Genomic DNA, 16,483 nt, shown 5'->3' with positions numbered 1-16,483 from the left:
ATTTCCTTTAACAATGATTTAAACAAATATAATATTACCAATATCATATTTATTAATATAAAATTATGTATCAAAATAAATGAAATACATTGTAATATTAATTAACTTCAAAATCTTGTAAAAATGTTCATTTTGGAGACAAATTTTATAGTACAGTTTGTATAGTTCAATATAATGGTTTCGATATATTTAATGATGTTTATAAGAAATATAAATTATCGGTATTATTTACATTGTAGATATTATTAGATATCGTAGTAATGTTAATTGATACTTTAATCATTTGTACGATTCATAATTTAATACAATCCTTACTTTTCTATAGAAGAATATTTAATTTTACTTTCTTAACTAAATATGCAGGTGAAAATTGTACAATTTCTAATACTCATGCAACTTAGAGAAAATTGAAATTATAAAGATTTGATTATTTACAGGACAATAACAATACCAATAACAACAATAACAAATAATTAAATTTGAATAGATTAACACAGTAATTTAATTGTATTTCTTTAATATTCGATTTTCTGAATTGTTTAAATATAAAAATGTATATATATTTTTATAATATGTATAATATTATTAGTTTAAATAATATGAATTTATATAGTTATTGATTAAATGAATTCAAAGTTTACATAATTAATAAATAAATATGTTTATATAAGAAGAAAGTTTAATAGTAAAAGTGGAACATATTGCATAGTTTTAAGTTTGCGGTTTAATAGAAATAGTGTAGTTTTACAACGACCACAAAACCAATAAAGAATCGATATATGTAAGATCGAAATCCGAGGTATATGTGTGTATATGGAAAGTTGGAATAATGTAGCTAGTTTACGAGTTTGGGTTTATTTTCTCTGTGTGGAATGTAATTTAAAGGCATATTTGTGGGATAGCTGGTGATAGTATTAAGATGAAATCAGGGTTTTAAGGATGGTAAATTGGGGTGTTATCCCGGTCCCATCTCGTCGATAATGGAGAGGCGAGTTAGGCCGCAGAGAGCCGCACTCTGCCGCTCGTTCCGCACCGCAGTTGTGTGTAGTACGTTGGTGGAGTCAGTTGTTCGCCATGCGGGACCTGGCCAGCAAAATGGCAGAACTAAAGTTTGAAGCACCTCTCGCACAATTCGAGGATGGTGACGATTGGGGATCCACAGAATTCCAGACAGCTGCAAGCATTAAAAACGAGAACGAAATGAACATGCTGAATCTGCAGATGAAGAAGAACAAGGATCTCAACGACGTTTTGAACGACTTCAACGAGGACGTACTTTTGAATGATAACAGCATCGAGATTTTGGCTCCAAAAACTGGTATCAAATTGGTGAACGGTGACGGTTCCGTCTCGGACAACTTCACTGAAACGTTTTCCGGGTCCCTGGAGGATCTGGTCAACACCTTCGATGATAAGATCACGAAATGCTTCGGGAACTACGAGGAGTCCGTGGAGAAGCTGGCTCCTGTACAAGTTAGAACTCAGGAGGAGATCATGAACGAATGCCAGTAAGTAATGCAAACAAATATGTAATATTTATAGTAAAAATTTGTTGCTAGAGGATTTTGGGTTGATTTTGTTTATATAGAGCGGAGCGGAGCGCTTGCGTGCTGTTTATTGCCGACGCTGAGGGGTTGCACATTTGAAGGGGACGTAAAATCAATACCTTTACATGTAGGGTGTGCGTTTCCAACATCATCCTTTAATGAATTCACCCCAGGCTTTCTCTTCCCGCACTTGTTGTCCTCGCATTTTTCTTTTTCATTACGCAATGCACCCCAATGCATATACCAATATTGTTACTATAAACAAACTTCGCTTATCTAAAAGCAGATGTGACTCATAATACTCACAAATTTGGAAACTGGATGATACACCCTATTTCACATATCTGTTAACAACCAATGACAACCTACAATACGCCTATTCGACATTTGCTGATTGTCCATTAGCTAGTTTAATTGCGTTTCAATGCTCAATTAAAACGCTATCATGAATATTCAATCAAAATCGACATGCCATACTTTTCATTAAAACAAAAGGGAAAATCGTTACGTATTTATTGAAATGTAATCAGTACATTGACCTTTCATAAACCCTTATATACAGTTATCATACAAACTACACGAGAATATAAACCTTTCATTCAAATACGACTATTGTATATATATGAATATTTCTACAGGCTCTTTAATTTCCATTCTACATCATGTATAACGACGAGCACAAGAAAGAGATGAACTTTCTCTTTGTTGCGTCAAAGATGTTGTGTAATAAAATTATGGGGATATTAAGAAAACAGTTCGAAGAAGCCCAAACAAGTAATTGAACACACTTTTTTTGTATTAGCTTCCAGTGCACGGATTCCTCTTGAACGTTGCCTCTTAACGCGCAGCTTGTAATGGAATTGTTTTGCTTCTTTTCTCAAGTCTCGAAACATTATTTATAGCTATTTTTATCCGATGCAAAGCAGTTATGCTCCAGTAATGTTAATTAGAATATACACGCACCGCATAACGATCGTTTGCAAATGAAAACAACAAACAATATCAACATTTGCGCGTCTTGCGATCGTTCATATTAATGTAAATCGATAAACGAACAATTTTCTTTCCTACATTAAACACAAATATTGACCATGCAATGCTTTAATAATCTCTGAACTTAACGTGACATAATCTTAGAAATAATGTACAAAAAATGAAGCGCTTATTTTGATGAAGGCCGACACAGATGCAGTTTTCTTTTGGATTATTATTCAGGTATAATTTACCTAAGTGCGTCAAGGGAATACAACAGAGTAAAAATATCGATCGGAATATTTAATTCCCTTTCGGCCCCAACGAACTAAATAGAGTTAAATTGTGCGCCGCCACTTTGTCTACGGGGTCGACCTTTTGAAAGAGCGAACAGGAAGGTTTTCCCAGCCGGAAAAAACCTCTGACCTACTTGGATCAGCCTTCCCTCGAATCTACATCTACGAATCACAATTGCCTCCGACTCGCAACTGGAAATTCGCACGAATAGAATTTATTTTTATTAAAAAACATGGTGATGAATATCCAAGATTTATATTAAATGGTGAAAGTGTTAACTGGACCAGATGTATGGTAATGTAGCTACATCATCTCTTATCTTGTTCTGAAGGTTGAACAATTTAATCTACAAAGAGAAGTCGCTTGCTAAGAGCGATCCTTCGACGCGCAGAAATTCACGACCTGCAGAGGTCAAGTTTGTCCGGTTTATCTGAAAGTTTTCATCGAATTGCATTAAATCAATCGGGTGGCATAATGGAAACATCAAGAACTCTCGACTGTTAGTACTAACAGCGAGTCAATACTGATAGATTTATTAATTCGAAAATGAATGGAGCTCGGATGCATTTACATAATGCAGGTAATTTTATGTGGTTGCTGCTGCTCAAAGTGCCAATGACGAGTAGTTAGAACAGATGTTTAGTCGTGGTTACAGAAATAGCTCTCTTTGCTCCCACAAAAGACACAAAATTAATTTGATAGTAAGTGCACCGATTCCCTACGCACGATTTACATTCCGTACACGCCACCCGAAAAACGAGGCAAAAATTCGAAAATTTATTGACCCTAATTGACGGTATTTGCATATCCAGTTACAATATCCAAATGCGGTATCAATTCGTATCGATATTCGCAACGACCTAAATCGTATCTTATTTATAAATTTATTTATGCAGCTTGCGAGGGGGACATGGCCTTACTGAATACACTAATATCCGACATAGTTGTAATCGTCATACAGGATGTGCCAACAACTGACGCGTCTTCCTCATTTACTTTTGAAAACCGGAAACTGAGCATGAATCGCTGCACGAAATTCATTTCTCGCAATCGGAATCAACGAGAATCTGGGATATCCGCGCAGTTCCAAGCATATATAATGTAAGCACGTAATTTAATAATGTTGAAAACGAAACTGCATAGAAGAGGTTTTATAATACGTTTGTCTTTTGAGGCATGTAGTATTGTTTAGTTGGGTGTTCGTATTTGTTTGAGATGATAACGGCAGAGTCGTTTACCTTGGAGACTTACCGAGCAACGGAGCAACCATAGGGCATTACCATCGGTGTCTTAGTAAAAACCAAAAGGGAACAATAAAATGAATAAAGGAGGAGCGAGTGAAGAGGAAGTGAGCGAAAGGAGAAAGACGTTCTCGTTGCTGTTCCGAGATTTATCGTTGCATTGCGGCCAAAGAGATTTGTTTAATGGTTTACAAACGGAAAACTGCCAACGTAATACAAATAATTGCACTGTATTGCGACGGTTCAAAATATTATTTCCCTTCCTCTAATAATGCAATTCCAGCTACATCGATAAATAAATGCATTTCCACTCTGGTTTTCCCTATTCACACATTTCTGTAACAGACATTGGTTAAGTATACTTAGTAATAATTGATATATCTACTAAAATAATATATATTCATTAATCAAATAACAATAATTAATATTATTTAATGTGTATTTTATTAATTAAGATACAACTATAATGAATATATTACTTAATATTATACCAAACTGTGTTAATTTACAATTTCGTTATAATTACATCATTCATTAGGAACAATTGATGACAAATAAAACGGAATATGTTTGTATATATTCGACCAAACGATAATAAGCATGATAAAAAAAATGCGTCACATGAAAGCATAAACCACTATAACTGTATAGACTTTTTCGTTGATTCGAACACTTTTCTGGAGGTCGCGACACACATATGGTAGCCATATTTTTCAATTCCATAATGATAAAGACATTTGCATGTAATGTTTAATTTGAATAGCAGGCTGCTTCATTTGAAACGCTCCTCGGGTCCGTTCTAAAAATGCTCTTGGTAAAAGACAGGAGAAAAAATATATATAAAAAAAAGCTACAGCAATGGAATTAAAAAGGATGGAATACGAGGAGCATGAAAGAAAAGGAAAATATTTATTGCAGACCGTTCGGTATTTCGGTTCGGAAACTCGAAACCTGTTTGCGAGACAATTTTTAAAGAGTATGAAATGAAATGAAATGGACATTTCAAACTTGCACGTCCACTATATGTACATGGATATAATAGCTGGATTTATGGTACTTAGTCCATGTAGGCAGTAATCATTTGTTTATTAAGAAATTCATTAGAGACCTTCTTCGACTGCTCCGGTGTATTTGCATACATTAAATCAAACATAAAATAATGCTTACTTTAGATCTGGTTTTCATTTAAGCGCAAATTAAATATGCTATGTGTTTATTTATTTCATAGACATGGATAATTAAAATTTTTAATTTTTTTAATATTATTTTCGGTTATACATGGATGCAAATTGCAGCAATTATAATAATTGATGCTTAACTAGAGTAGAAAACATTGCTACATTGCTGAATATTTCACACGTAGATGCATATTTAACCGAGAAGCAAATTTCTCAAAATCCACGGTCATTCTTCTGCTTTTGTGTTTTTTTTCCTTTTATTATATTATTTGTAAACTATGAACAAGTATTCCTTTTAACTGAAAAATGTCCTGTGATCTTTCACAGAATCTGTGAAGATTCATTCTGACTAAAAACGACTGTGAGCGCACTAAATGCGTCAAGGTATGTATAAAGTATATTTAGAATCTTCGGGTCCTTTCAGAGTACACACACACACTCTGGATCGAATTATAAAATATTTTTGTACGCTTTCGCAGTTTGCTGATCAAACAAAAGTTGACAATATTGCGAAAGCTCGCACGGAAAATGTTCATTGTTCGGTGCTCCACTTTCCATCACACTTTACCAAATCCACATTTGCATTAGAGATAAATCGAAATAAAAACAACAATAGTCAATACTGTTATAAAAATAATGCGTAATTAATTTAATTATACTGGAAATATTTGGTTTAAGTAATTACTAGCCGTGTTGATTTATTCAAGCAACTGCAGTTAATAAGGCTATTAAGAAAACGTTTACTGTATTTAAAAATACGTATATAAATTGGTGTTTTTAGAATAACGTGCGGCTATTATATGGGTTTTATATAATATAAATGCTTTCTTATAGTTTCCGGTATTCTACCTGCTACAATTGTAGTTTGAGGCCTATTCTTGCATTTTCCAGAAACTTATTGGATTTGCAGAATTCATTTTTCATTCATTCACTGGGCATTCTGTTTACTTTTGTAGTTGTATGAAAAGGGAGCTCTGAAAATGCCCTTTTTAGAATTTAATCAAGTTGGAAGAATATAGCTTCGTTAAAAATTAAATTCCACCCGTAATTGCGCCTGTGGGGGTTTAACTTTATTACATACTTACGACAACCCAAAGGAAAGACGACGTGTTAGGAACCCCCTGACAGCGACTCCACGGAACAACATTTCACGCTTCAGACGTCAAGACCCCACGTAGCATTTAATAGGAAAATACGATCTTGCAGCAGACAAAGAATTCCACTACTCCGTGGCCGTAAAGTTCACAGCGAGAATTAAGGGATTTTGTGTAGTTGTAGAATTGTGCAATAAAATAGCACTTCAAATTTGAGAGAAGCATAAATATTGTTACTAAGCTACATGGATTGTGATTATGCAAACGCAAAGATCGTAAACATGTTTGTTCAATAAATCTGTAGAGCTTACCAATGCAGACGTGCAGAAGGTCAATTTCATAAGTATTAAAAAGGATACTTTAATGTCATCCGGTGTTTATAGAAATTAAGCGCATTTATGAAAGGACTTGTTAGATCTGCTTTATCTTTTCAAATGTAAATTACAAGAGTAAATCGTTTAAAGCCTACACAAAGCCTTTTTCAATAACAACTATATCTATAACTGTTCATATACGTTAGTAATGCGTATGATCGTATATGAAATCGTTTTATATATAATTTTATGTTTTTGTTAATAAGATTTTTATGGATAAACATATTAAGGTTTAACATTTGCTTTATATTTATTTGTGAGTGTCTATTTTTGGAGACGGCTTTATTATAAAGTACGCCCTAGTAACATATAAACGAAGTGTATACTGTATACACATTATTTTCTGTATATATCGATCGGATATTTATAGGCTTTGTAAATCGGGAATATTTTAATCTGACATTTCCACGATATAATCACGCTCGTTTTATGTATACAAATGTTCAAATTCCTAATAAGGTTTCTACTATATTTCGTCGACTTGCTAAAAGCAGATTTGCTAATAACAGTAATAAAAATATGGCGCAGTTGCGAGGTTCAACCTTGCCACCCATCAGGACTCAGTTTTATCTCAATTCAATTGAAAACCGGGCACGTTTTGTAACTGAAATTCAGAAATAATTAATACATTTTTTTGTCCATTAAACCTTTTCAACTTGCATATCCATTAGCAGCAATTAAGAGCATTACCCGTCTCGCGAAATATTTACTCAGTAGGATAACAAACCCATTATGAAGTTATGGTCATTCTAATTATAAGAAGTTTTCAATATTTACTAAACACATAAATATAAGTTGGCCAATATTTGCTGTTGAAAGCGGAGTTGTATAAGAAACAGAATGCTCCTGCATTTTCTTTTTTATTTGTGTTTAATTAGCATTGCGCAACTGTCCATGGGCGAGTTTTCCAAATATGGTGTTTCGAGTTACGCAATGTTCTCTCAGCGTGATATAAATAAAGATTTGCGTTTTGTTGTTAAAACTCGCGCCTGAGAAAATTATTATGCGATTGTGGGTATTGTTGAGTATTGATGGTGGCGAAGGCCCGAATAAACTTGAAATCGGTGTCAAGAGCGTTTAAACGCGGTCTGGTTCATCTTTTGCTCCACGGATTCTAAATGATGGTTGCTCCTTCTCTCTCCGTATAAAAACATTAAGGAACAGCTTGTTATTTCATCTTCGAACCGTTCGGTCAGTTTAGGCAGGTAGAAAGACAATAGTGAAAGGCTCAGCTATTTATTATCGTTAGCCAACGATCGGGTGCCTCTCCGGCAGGTGTTTATAATCCCTCGAGTAACAAGAGTAGACCGCACAGATTTTTAAAATACTTGCCTTTTTTCATCTTCTTTGAATATCAGTCTACAAGTCTTTTAAACATATTTATAAAAACATTTTTAAATATAGTCGTATGATAATTATTACATTTTGAACAGCCTTTGTATGTGACATGTTTGTATACTGAGCAGATATGAACTATCGCAAAGATACAAATAAGTGGAATTCGGATGAATGCTTATACGTTTAATATTTAATGTCAATTACTTGTGTAGAATTAATTAATTATTATTTTTAATGCAAAACTGACTTGATTTTTTTAATTTTCAGGATGTGGTGGACAATCACTGGCAACTTCGGAAACATCCTTCCAATCGATTGGTCAAAGTCGTACGCACGTAAACTACATATGCCCGCTTTAAATTTAAATGAAAATAAGGTAAAACTGAAAACCAAAAGGTTTATTGTATGGGTACAATATTACAATATTTAGGTAANNNNTTCTTGATGCATTTCAACATCTGCATTAAGTATTGATCAATTTGCGCCCGCGTCTTGATGGCGCTACGTTTCTGTTTGTTTCCTCCTTTTTTTTTTCTTTCTTCTCTCACTTGGTAGATTCCCAATTCTTGCAAGTCGAAGTTCCTGCGGCCTAAGGTAATTGGATCAATTCCAAGTTTCGATGTAAATTCAATTGATTCCCGAACTTCAAGGCCGCTAACTTTGCGCGCAGAGCGTTCGTTTATTTCTTTCTGCGAAAATTTCCTGTAAACAATTTAACGTCGACGTCAATTTGAAGCAATTTAACAGGCGAATTTATTTTTTGTTGAATTTATCATGCATGCGACGGGTGAGTCACGCGGTTTAATTGATTAATTCAACGCGTTTCAAACGGAGGGGCATCATTGATATTGCGACAAATTAATGAATAATCCGCCATATGCTGATCTGTTTATTTATGAATGGTTTTGCAGGAGCCTTTGACTCCCGAGGACGAATTAGAGTTGAGCTCGGAGGACGAGGCCGTAGCTAGCGATTTAGATATGCACGCATTGATTTTGGGCGGATTGCACCAGGACACGGAACCTTTGAAAACTGCAGACGAGGTTATCCAGGAAATCGATGACATCATGCAAGAGGATGACTGCTCTTTGGACCACTCACCCGGTTCCCACTCATCTCTGAATGATACCAACGAGACTCTAGAGAAAGCCAAAGAAGTCTTGAGCACTCCTCTATATGAAGATAGTACGAACACAAATTACCATTTAAATCGATTTCCCTACATTGCATTTTATATTTTTTAGAATTACGAGACTTGAGTTTATCCCAACTAAATGAATTATACTTGGAGCTAGAAGTTTTAATTAGAGAATTTTCCGAAACGCTTATTTCCGAGTTGGCGCTGCGCGATGAGCTTGAATTCGAGAAGGAACTGAAGAATACGTTCATATCTCTTCTTTTGGCCGTGCAAAACAAACGTAGGCAATTCCATGTAGAGAAGAAAAGAAGTAAAAGCAATACTGTTCGTCCATCTAATGGTCCAGATCCTAAGGTAAACAACAATCGCAATACCAATTATCTCTAACAATCAAATTAATTAAATTCTTTTAATTTTCAGTATTTAACTACAGTAATTCCGTATCATTTAGACAGTGGCCCTCCAAACAATCAGACTCTGCAAGTTCTAATCAAGAGTAAGCACGTACATTTGAAACAATTACAAAACTAACTGCATTTCTTTTCAGTTTTGAAAGCTATAAATGAAGATAGCCCGACCGTACCAACTCTTTTGACGGATTACATTTTGAAAGGTAAGAATTATCGAAATAGAAACCCTTCATCCATTTTCTTACATATATAATATGTTTCAGTTATATGTCCAACTAAGTAAGGTCCAGTGTTTTCATTGTGCACAGAGGCTACGTAAATTAAACTAGCTTACAGAAAAAAAAATACAAATAATTAGTGAACAACTAAGTAAGAAAAAAAGGAAAAGCTTCAGCATTTATCAAAGCACATTCGATTCGTTGCAAATATTTTCTTTTGTTAATTTATTATAATTTTGTTATTATTTGTTCCTCTTTGTTTTATTGAGTAGTACTGATGTAAATATTTATTCGCTGAAGAAGTCTAGTCTAATCTTAAAGTCTAGTTAACTAGGGTAATTGCCTGTTTCCAAAAATTTAAAAAAAAAAACGCATATTTTTTTTGGACAGGACGATAAAGGAAATCAACTCCTTTCCTTGCACAATATGTTTTGTGCTCACATTCGCTATTTGAACGTAAACAATTTCTCGTATATATATATATTTTTTTTAACTAATTATTATTATGTTGTTTTTATTTTTTCTAATTCAAAGTGATATTAGCTTGTATTTTAAGGATGTATTTATTATTGCAGATTAATGTTCTTGCCCTGCCCTACATATATTTTCCTACGTTTTACTTTCTAATCCCACCCCTTTCATGATTTTGTCGACAATTTAAATTTTAAGATTAAATAATTAATACAACAAAAAAAATATTTTAATTATTATTAAAATGGATTAAATCAATTAATTGTGTCTCTTAAATGTTACATATTTCAACAGAAAGCTGTTAATATGTAGATCTCGAAAATAAAAAACCAATAAAATACAATTTCTTTCTGTTAATTATTGAATTATACCCATGGTCATAGAAACACATAAATAATGTCTATATAGATCGATAAGTACGGTTTTACTTAGGCTAAAACAAAGAAATATTTAACATTCTGAGATTCTAATGAACAGACTATTGTTGAATGGTGTGCTTAATATTAGACTATGATCAATAGTTGGTTATAATTAACTTTGGATGCTGTGCTTCAATTTTTATTACTATTTTTAGTCCCGTACATGTCACATCCAAAAATATATACACAGATTAATATTGATGTTAAAATAGAATATTATACCTTTGATATCTCCATAGAAAAAAATCAATGACATTAATCAGTGACGCTACTGTGCACAGCTTTTGTAGTTTACTATTCCCGAAAAAGGCGACCTATGAACAATGTGTGTAATGTTTCTATTAGTTTTTAAGCTTCTAGTATATTAGTACATCAATTCATTCATTAGAAGAGTTATTTACAACGTATGTAATACATTAGTAGTATAGTACCAAAGGTGGCCGATTATATTTGACTGCAGAATTACACATATTAATTACACCATACAAATGTAACTTCATTCCAATGATATTTGAAATTGGATTAAAATGAAATAAAGATTGCATATATTGAAACTAATGTGTGTTAATATTTCATTAATTGAAATATTTCTTCATAATCGATTCATGTTCTTAATTACATACATATTGTCTATCTAATTTCCGGTTGATGAAAAACATATTAATTTTAATTGGTTGTTTATCAAGTTTATTGCAAGCATGTACTTTAAAGTGATTTTTACATTAAATAATTAAATTTACAAATATTACAATTTTTATTTTGAAAATTTCATTACTTATCAATCTTGCAAGTTAAATTAAACATTTTCGGAATATTTTAGAATAAAAATGATGTTGCTGTCTGACAATTACAATTTTTCTACGCATTTGTAACGTTTCCCATCAATTTTTTATTATTGGAATTATTAATTTTCTGTTTGGATTATTTCGATTCATTCATTGCTGTAATAAATATAAGCATAGATTAAAACAATAATGCTTGAAGGACAGTCGAGGATTAAGGATAGTATATAGTATAGTAAATGTCTTGGTTCGGGGCCTCATTGTCTTAATGGATAATCCTCTACTATGAAGGATGTACAGGATTTCTGAATTTGTTAAATCTTCTTTATATCTTTAAAAATCAGATTTAGCTAATATTTTTCAAGAATATAAATTTCTAAAGTTTTCATAAACTATATAATTTTATTTAACGTATTTTCGTAAAACGTATATAAATGCAAAAAATTAAATATTTTTATAAGTCCTAAGTTCTACATACAGTATATAATACATAGATAAAAAAATAAATTTATACATATTTACAATAAAACAACATAAAACAAAACTTCTTAAATTAAAAGAAATGCAGAAACTTAAACAGATATAACTAGGAGCTCTTGAGGAGCCACAGCCGATGGAAATTGTTTGATATATCATGTACTTCTTCAGGCCTACAGTCCATTTGACAGTTATCAGTGGAGGGACTAGGGGGAGGTTGTATTAAGTCCACATCCACTACTTCTGAAAGCTGTTCACTTTTCCTCTTGTGCCTGCGGTTCTCTGAAGATCCACCTTGTTCCAAGCTTTGTCTTGCTCTATATATTGGTTCATATTCTGCTAGTTGTGCCACAAAGCCCTCATTGGGCTTCACAGATGCCCTTCTTGTCTTGACAAATGTGTAAGCCTCTTTGCAGGTCAGTCCAAATTTTTCCATTATATAGGCAAGTACCAAAGTGGCACTTCTTGAATTTCCATTGTTTCCATGCACCAGAACTTTTCCATTCCTATTCAGTGCATCATCAATAAATTGTCTAACTTTTGGAAAGAAACAGATTATACTCTCAGTTGCTAGATCAGCAATATCAAGAGTCATGTATGTGAATGATGAATCAGTGAATTGTGGTTTTATGAATTGAGACTCCACATTTTCCCTAACACAAATAATGTGGGTAATTCCCTTTTCAGTCAGATTAATACGGCAGTGTTTCAAGGCAGCTTGGTATGGTCCGAGGTACAATCCAGGAATTATTTCCTGCATGCATCTCCACATGCTGTAAGTCCAAGTTGTGGTTTGTGGGAATGAAGGTATATTGTTATTCACAGAAGTCATATCAAGTATATCTGCCATCTGAAAGAGAATACCAGGAATTAGTTTTACTAGGTGACATGTGAGGTAGGTTAGTAACCAACTGGCGCCAATATTGAAATCTTTAAAATTCTTGAAGTAAGCAAGACACATAACATGCAATTCACATAAGTTAATAAAATCAACATAATTGTAAGCTTACAAGAATTGTTTCTAAAGAATTTAAAGAGGCATTTTTTTTTTGCTAAATCTACTAACCTTATCTTGTGGTATGATGGTGTTTGATTTCAGCATTATCCAGTCGTGGACGACTTGTCCACCTTTGACGAGACACTTACCCTAAATATATTCAATTTTTAGAACTCATTATAGGAAAAACTTATGGTCAGGGTTAAAAATAATAAGAGAAACTAAAAAGAAAAGCCAATCGCTCTTCAATCAACTCCGCTGTGCTAAACTTTGACAGATCGAGGTCCCATTTGACAGTCGGAAGTCGAGCGCAATGCTTGTCGCTAAGTGCGAAAACGCGCGAGATATGAATTCATATTTCCAATTGGAAATTATACATTCTCATTAATATGTTTATCATTTAATCGATATAAATATATTCTCTTCAATAATTGTATTACTTTATTTATTACTGAGCAATTTGATATCTGAATACACTCTAATTAGAATAACCATAATAAAATAACATTGTTTACTTAAACAAATATATTTCTTATTTTAGCAAACTAGTATTGTCTGTTCCATAACTATGATTATTATATCCATTGTTTAACTGCTAGTATAACTTTTGAAATACAAAGAAAAGTAAATCTTCAGATAAACTGTGGAAACAAATACTATAATTAAATATTATCCTTGATACTGTATCAACTACCAATACATCAATGCTTCATTTATTTACAAACTCATCGATAAAATGATTAGTTGTTCAAGTTGTAACAATATAAATACTATTGATCTTTCTCTGAAAAGTGTTTGTTGAAATAGATAGTGTAGTTTTGGAAATAACAACACAGAAAGCGTGTATTAAATTGGTGTGAATTAAAAATGGAAGAAAGGTAAATATTTTCTGCAAAAAAAAATACTACATTTATAAACATGATGCTATTTTATTGCATGGATAATGGAAAACAAACTAATTTGCTTTTATTGCAGTTTAGCCGGAATTAAAATGCATACGAAATCGGAACCATCCTTCTTCAATTCCCACTTGATGTCAACAGTTACCTGAAAGGTTAACCAAATTATATTTACCATCACATTATACAATTATTTTCAGCCTACCCTTGGGTATTTCTTCAAGACAGGTAAAGTAGCCAAATAGCTGTAAGTTGATCCAGAACTAATTGGACATTCGATTCCGCTGTTTGAGCAGGCGTTATCATTTGGCAAGTCGAATGGAACTGGTACATCCATAACAACACCATGCACGACGGACTTTAATGCGTTCGAATTTTCGTCTGAAATTTGAGCGAACAATGGTTGTCAATACATTCACTTAGAAAGCGTTATTCCAAAAGTACTTACTCGCAACGAATTCAATATCCACAGTGGCGTTAGTATTTCTCTTCAAGATACATCTTGACATATCTTTGTTACATCCACTAACGGAGACTTTGTTTACAGAACCTATCGCTGACCCTAGAACAAGCAGATAAGCATATATTGTAATCAGAAACTACTTCCAGTATCATCAAATTTCGGTTAAAGTTCATCGAAAGTTTATTTTACGTCAATAAGAAAAATAAAACTATGTAATAAGTTTTTTTTTTGCTTTGTTGTAATTCGAGTTACAGCAAGTCCGCATATTATAAATAATAACGCACTTTCTGAAGCGTTAACTGCGCAATTACAATACGTTTTGTGCAACAACTTACCACAATCTTTATAATTGACTTCGTCGCAGAATCCCAATTGAGCGATGGCCAAAATGGCAAATACCAAGTAAGCGGATGAGTTCATGCTGAAGTTTCTGTTATCTTCTCTTAACAATTAATTAAGACAGTGAGTGTCGCTGGTGGTAAGTACTACTGGACAGTGAAACGTAACGAGATTATACGTTCCTGAAAACGTCAGTAATCTTCGGCTGGTCAGCAAGCTTATGAGAAAATTGGCCCAGCAGCGAATGTTGTATAACGAAGACAGAGCGTCGTTGTACAAACATCTATGATAATGCGAGCATTCGGGTGGGGGTTTAAGTACATATACAGCACATAATATACAATGATTACATACACACAAATACAGAAGAGGACATTTTCGAACAAACAGGATATGAGATTGATAATCATAAATGCATTGTTCAAACACGCATCTCTAACAAAGCTATTCGATAATTGCAAGTTAACAATCCCCAGATAATAACTCAATATTGTTTAAACTCTCTTAGTTGTGTTCTAATTGCAAATTGATGTTCGAAAGGTCTATTTTAAAAAATACTAAACCAACAAAGAAGTATATATTACCATAATATTATTTATGCATATTTTTTAGAAAACAATTTTGCACAAAAAACTGAAGGACTTACGATTAGCCCCTTCCTCACAATGATAAAAAAATGTCAAGAAGTACTGATAAATAAAATAAAATATATTTAACAATTTTGCAACATAATTGCATAATTATTAAGGAAAGCTTCCTTAATAATTCTATAATTTAATATTTTATAATTTATTTTAAATGCAAATTGAATAAAACGATTATTTATCATACATTTAAAATTTACAAATTATTTCTAATTTTAAGTTGATAATCTATGTACAAAAGAAACTTTTTGAACATAATTCAAATAACTATATTTTCCACTATAACCAAATAAACGAATAATATCTAAAACGATGTGAACAATATAGCAAGGTACTCCCAGGAGAGATGTAACAATTTTACCAAGAAAAATATTCGAACAATCAGTTTACTTTTCTACCTGGATTTGTCCCGCATTATTTTTTTCTAAAAATAAATAATCCGTCTCTAGAATTTCCAAAGATAAACATTAGGAATAATCTTGTCAAGTAAACTATCTTTTAACTGGACAAAAAGACAATGATTGATAGCCATTTGGCTATATTAAAACAATCAAGAATGTATTTCAACTATATAATTTTAATTGAAACAATATATAAGATAACAACATAAAATATGTATATAATTATAGTAAAGGAAAAATAATTAACTATTGACCATTGGCCTTTCAAACAGTTTTATAATGGACAACACAAATATTTATCATGTCCATATTCATTGTCAATAATACACAATGACGCTAGAAATCTCATTACACTTTCTTTTATAAGGCTTTATCTATTTGCAATTGCGCATAAATTAGGAAAATAATCAATACTCGCAAATAACATTATGTAATCTAGTTCGTGTATTATACTTCAGACATATTTAATGTCAGATATATAGATGCATTTTTGTTCATTTTTTTAATAATTATTCTATCTATATTATATATTCAGTCATTATAGCAACTATTGTTTATTATTTTATAATATGCATATTAAAATGTAATTAGGTAAAAGTTTTATGCAGTTGAATCAATGCTGTTTGATTATGATATGCAACCAAATATACAAATCAAGATAATATTGCATAAATGCATTCATATAGAGATTATATCCTATTGAAGTACTTATAGATAATTATTTAAGTATTCTATACTATATACAAGTATATTTTATAAAAATGTATAACTATTTGGTACATGT

At 32.4% G+C, this 16,483-nt stretch overlaps 3 protein-coding genes across 3 annotated transcripts; 1 reads left to right on the top strand and 2 right to left on the bottom strand.

Annotated features, from left to right (window-relative positions):
• The first annotated feature begins 1,008 nt into the window (after positions 1-1,008).
• LOC108569544 (fasciculation and elongation protein zeta-2) lies at positions 1,009-10,362 on the top strand. The gene is made up of 7 exons (XM_017931129.1): positions 1,009-1,508; positions 8,309-8,417; positions 8,953-9,226; positions 9,286-9,533; positions 9,600-9,675; positions 9,727-9,792; positions 9,853-10,362. The coding sequence occupies exons 1-7, from the start codon at positions 1,075-1,077 to the stop codon at positions 9,870-9,872; spliced, it is 1,227 nt and encodes a 408-aa protein (XP_017786618.1). The 5' UTR covers positions 1,009-1,074; the 3' UTR covers positions 9,873-10,362.
• Positions 10,363-11,927: 1,565 nt separating this feature from the next.
• LOC108569540 (serine/threonine/tyrosine-interacting protein-like) lies at positions 11,928-13,237 on the bottom strand. The gene is made up of 2 exons (XM_017931125.1): positions 13,023-13,237; positions 11,928-12,806 (listed from the first exon to the last, which is right to left on the bottom strand). Exons 1-2 carry the CDS (start codon positions 13,056-13,058, stop codon positions 12,066-12,068), a joined length of 777 nt encoding a protein of 258 aa, XP_017786614.1. The 5' UTR covers positions 13,059-13,237; the 3' UTR covers positions 11,928-12,065.
• A 625-nt stretch (positions 13,238-13,862) lies between these two features.
• Positions 13,863-14,979, bottom strand: LOC108569541 (ecdysteroid-regulated 16 kDa protein-like; the record flags this gene model as incomplete). The annotated part of the gene is given in 4 exon segments (XM_017931126.1): positions 13,863-14,000; positions 14,058-14,233; positions 14,301-14,414; positions 14,651-14,979. Coding segments are annotated over 4 exon segments (456 nt in total). The 3' UTR covers positions 13,863-13,919.
• Positions 14,980-16,483: the final 1,504 nt, after the last annotated feature.

The sequence above is a fragment of the Nicrophorus vespilloides genome, unplaced genomic scaffold (assembly GCF_001412225.1).
Source record: "Nicrophorus vespilloides isolate i.1.1-1 unplaced genomic scaffold, Nicve_v1.0, whole genome shotgun sequence".
NCBI lineage: Eukaryota > Metazoa > Arthropoda > Insecta > Coleoptera > Silphidae > Nicrophorus > Nicrophorus vespilloides.
The sequence above is the reverse complement of the archived record's forward strand: the minus strand, read 5'-3'. Positions and strand labels throughout refer to the sequence as shown.

Coding starts and splice junctions, on each gene's coding strand:
- LOC108569544 (XM_017931129.1), top strand. CDS start 1,075: ATGCGGGACCTGGCCAGCAAAATGGCAGAACTAAAGTTTGAAGCACCT. Junction 9,227..9,285: donor CACTCCTCTATATGAAGATA/GTACGAACACAA, acceptor TATATTTTTTAG/AATTACGAGACTTGAGTTTA. Junction 9,534..9,599: donor CTAATGGTCCAGATCCTAAG/GTAAACAACAAT, acceptor TTTAATTTTCAG/TATTTAACTACAGTAATTCC.
- LOC108569540 (XM_017931125.1), bottom strand. CDS start 13,058: ATGCTGAAATCAAACACCATCATACCACAAGATAAG. Junction 12,807..13,022: donor CCATCATACCACAAGATAAG/GTTAGTAGATTT, acceptor ATTCTCTTTCAG/ATGGCAGATATACTTGATAT.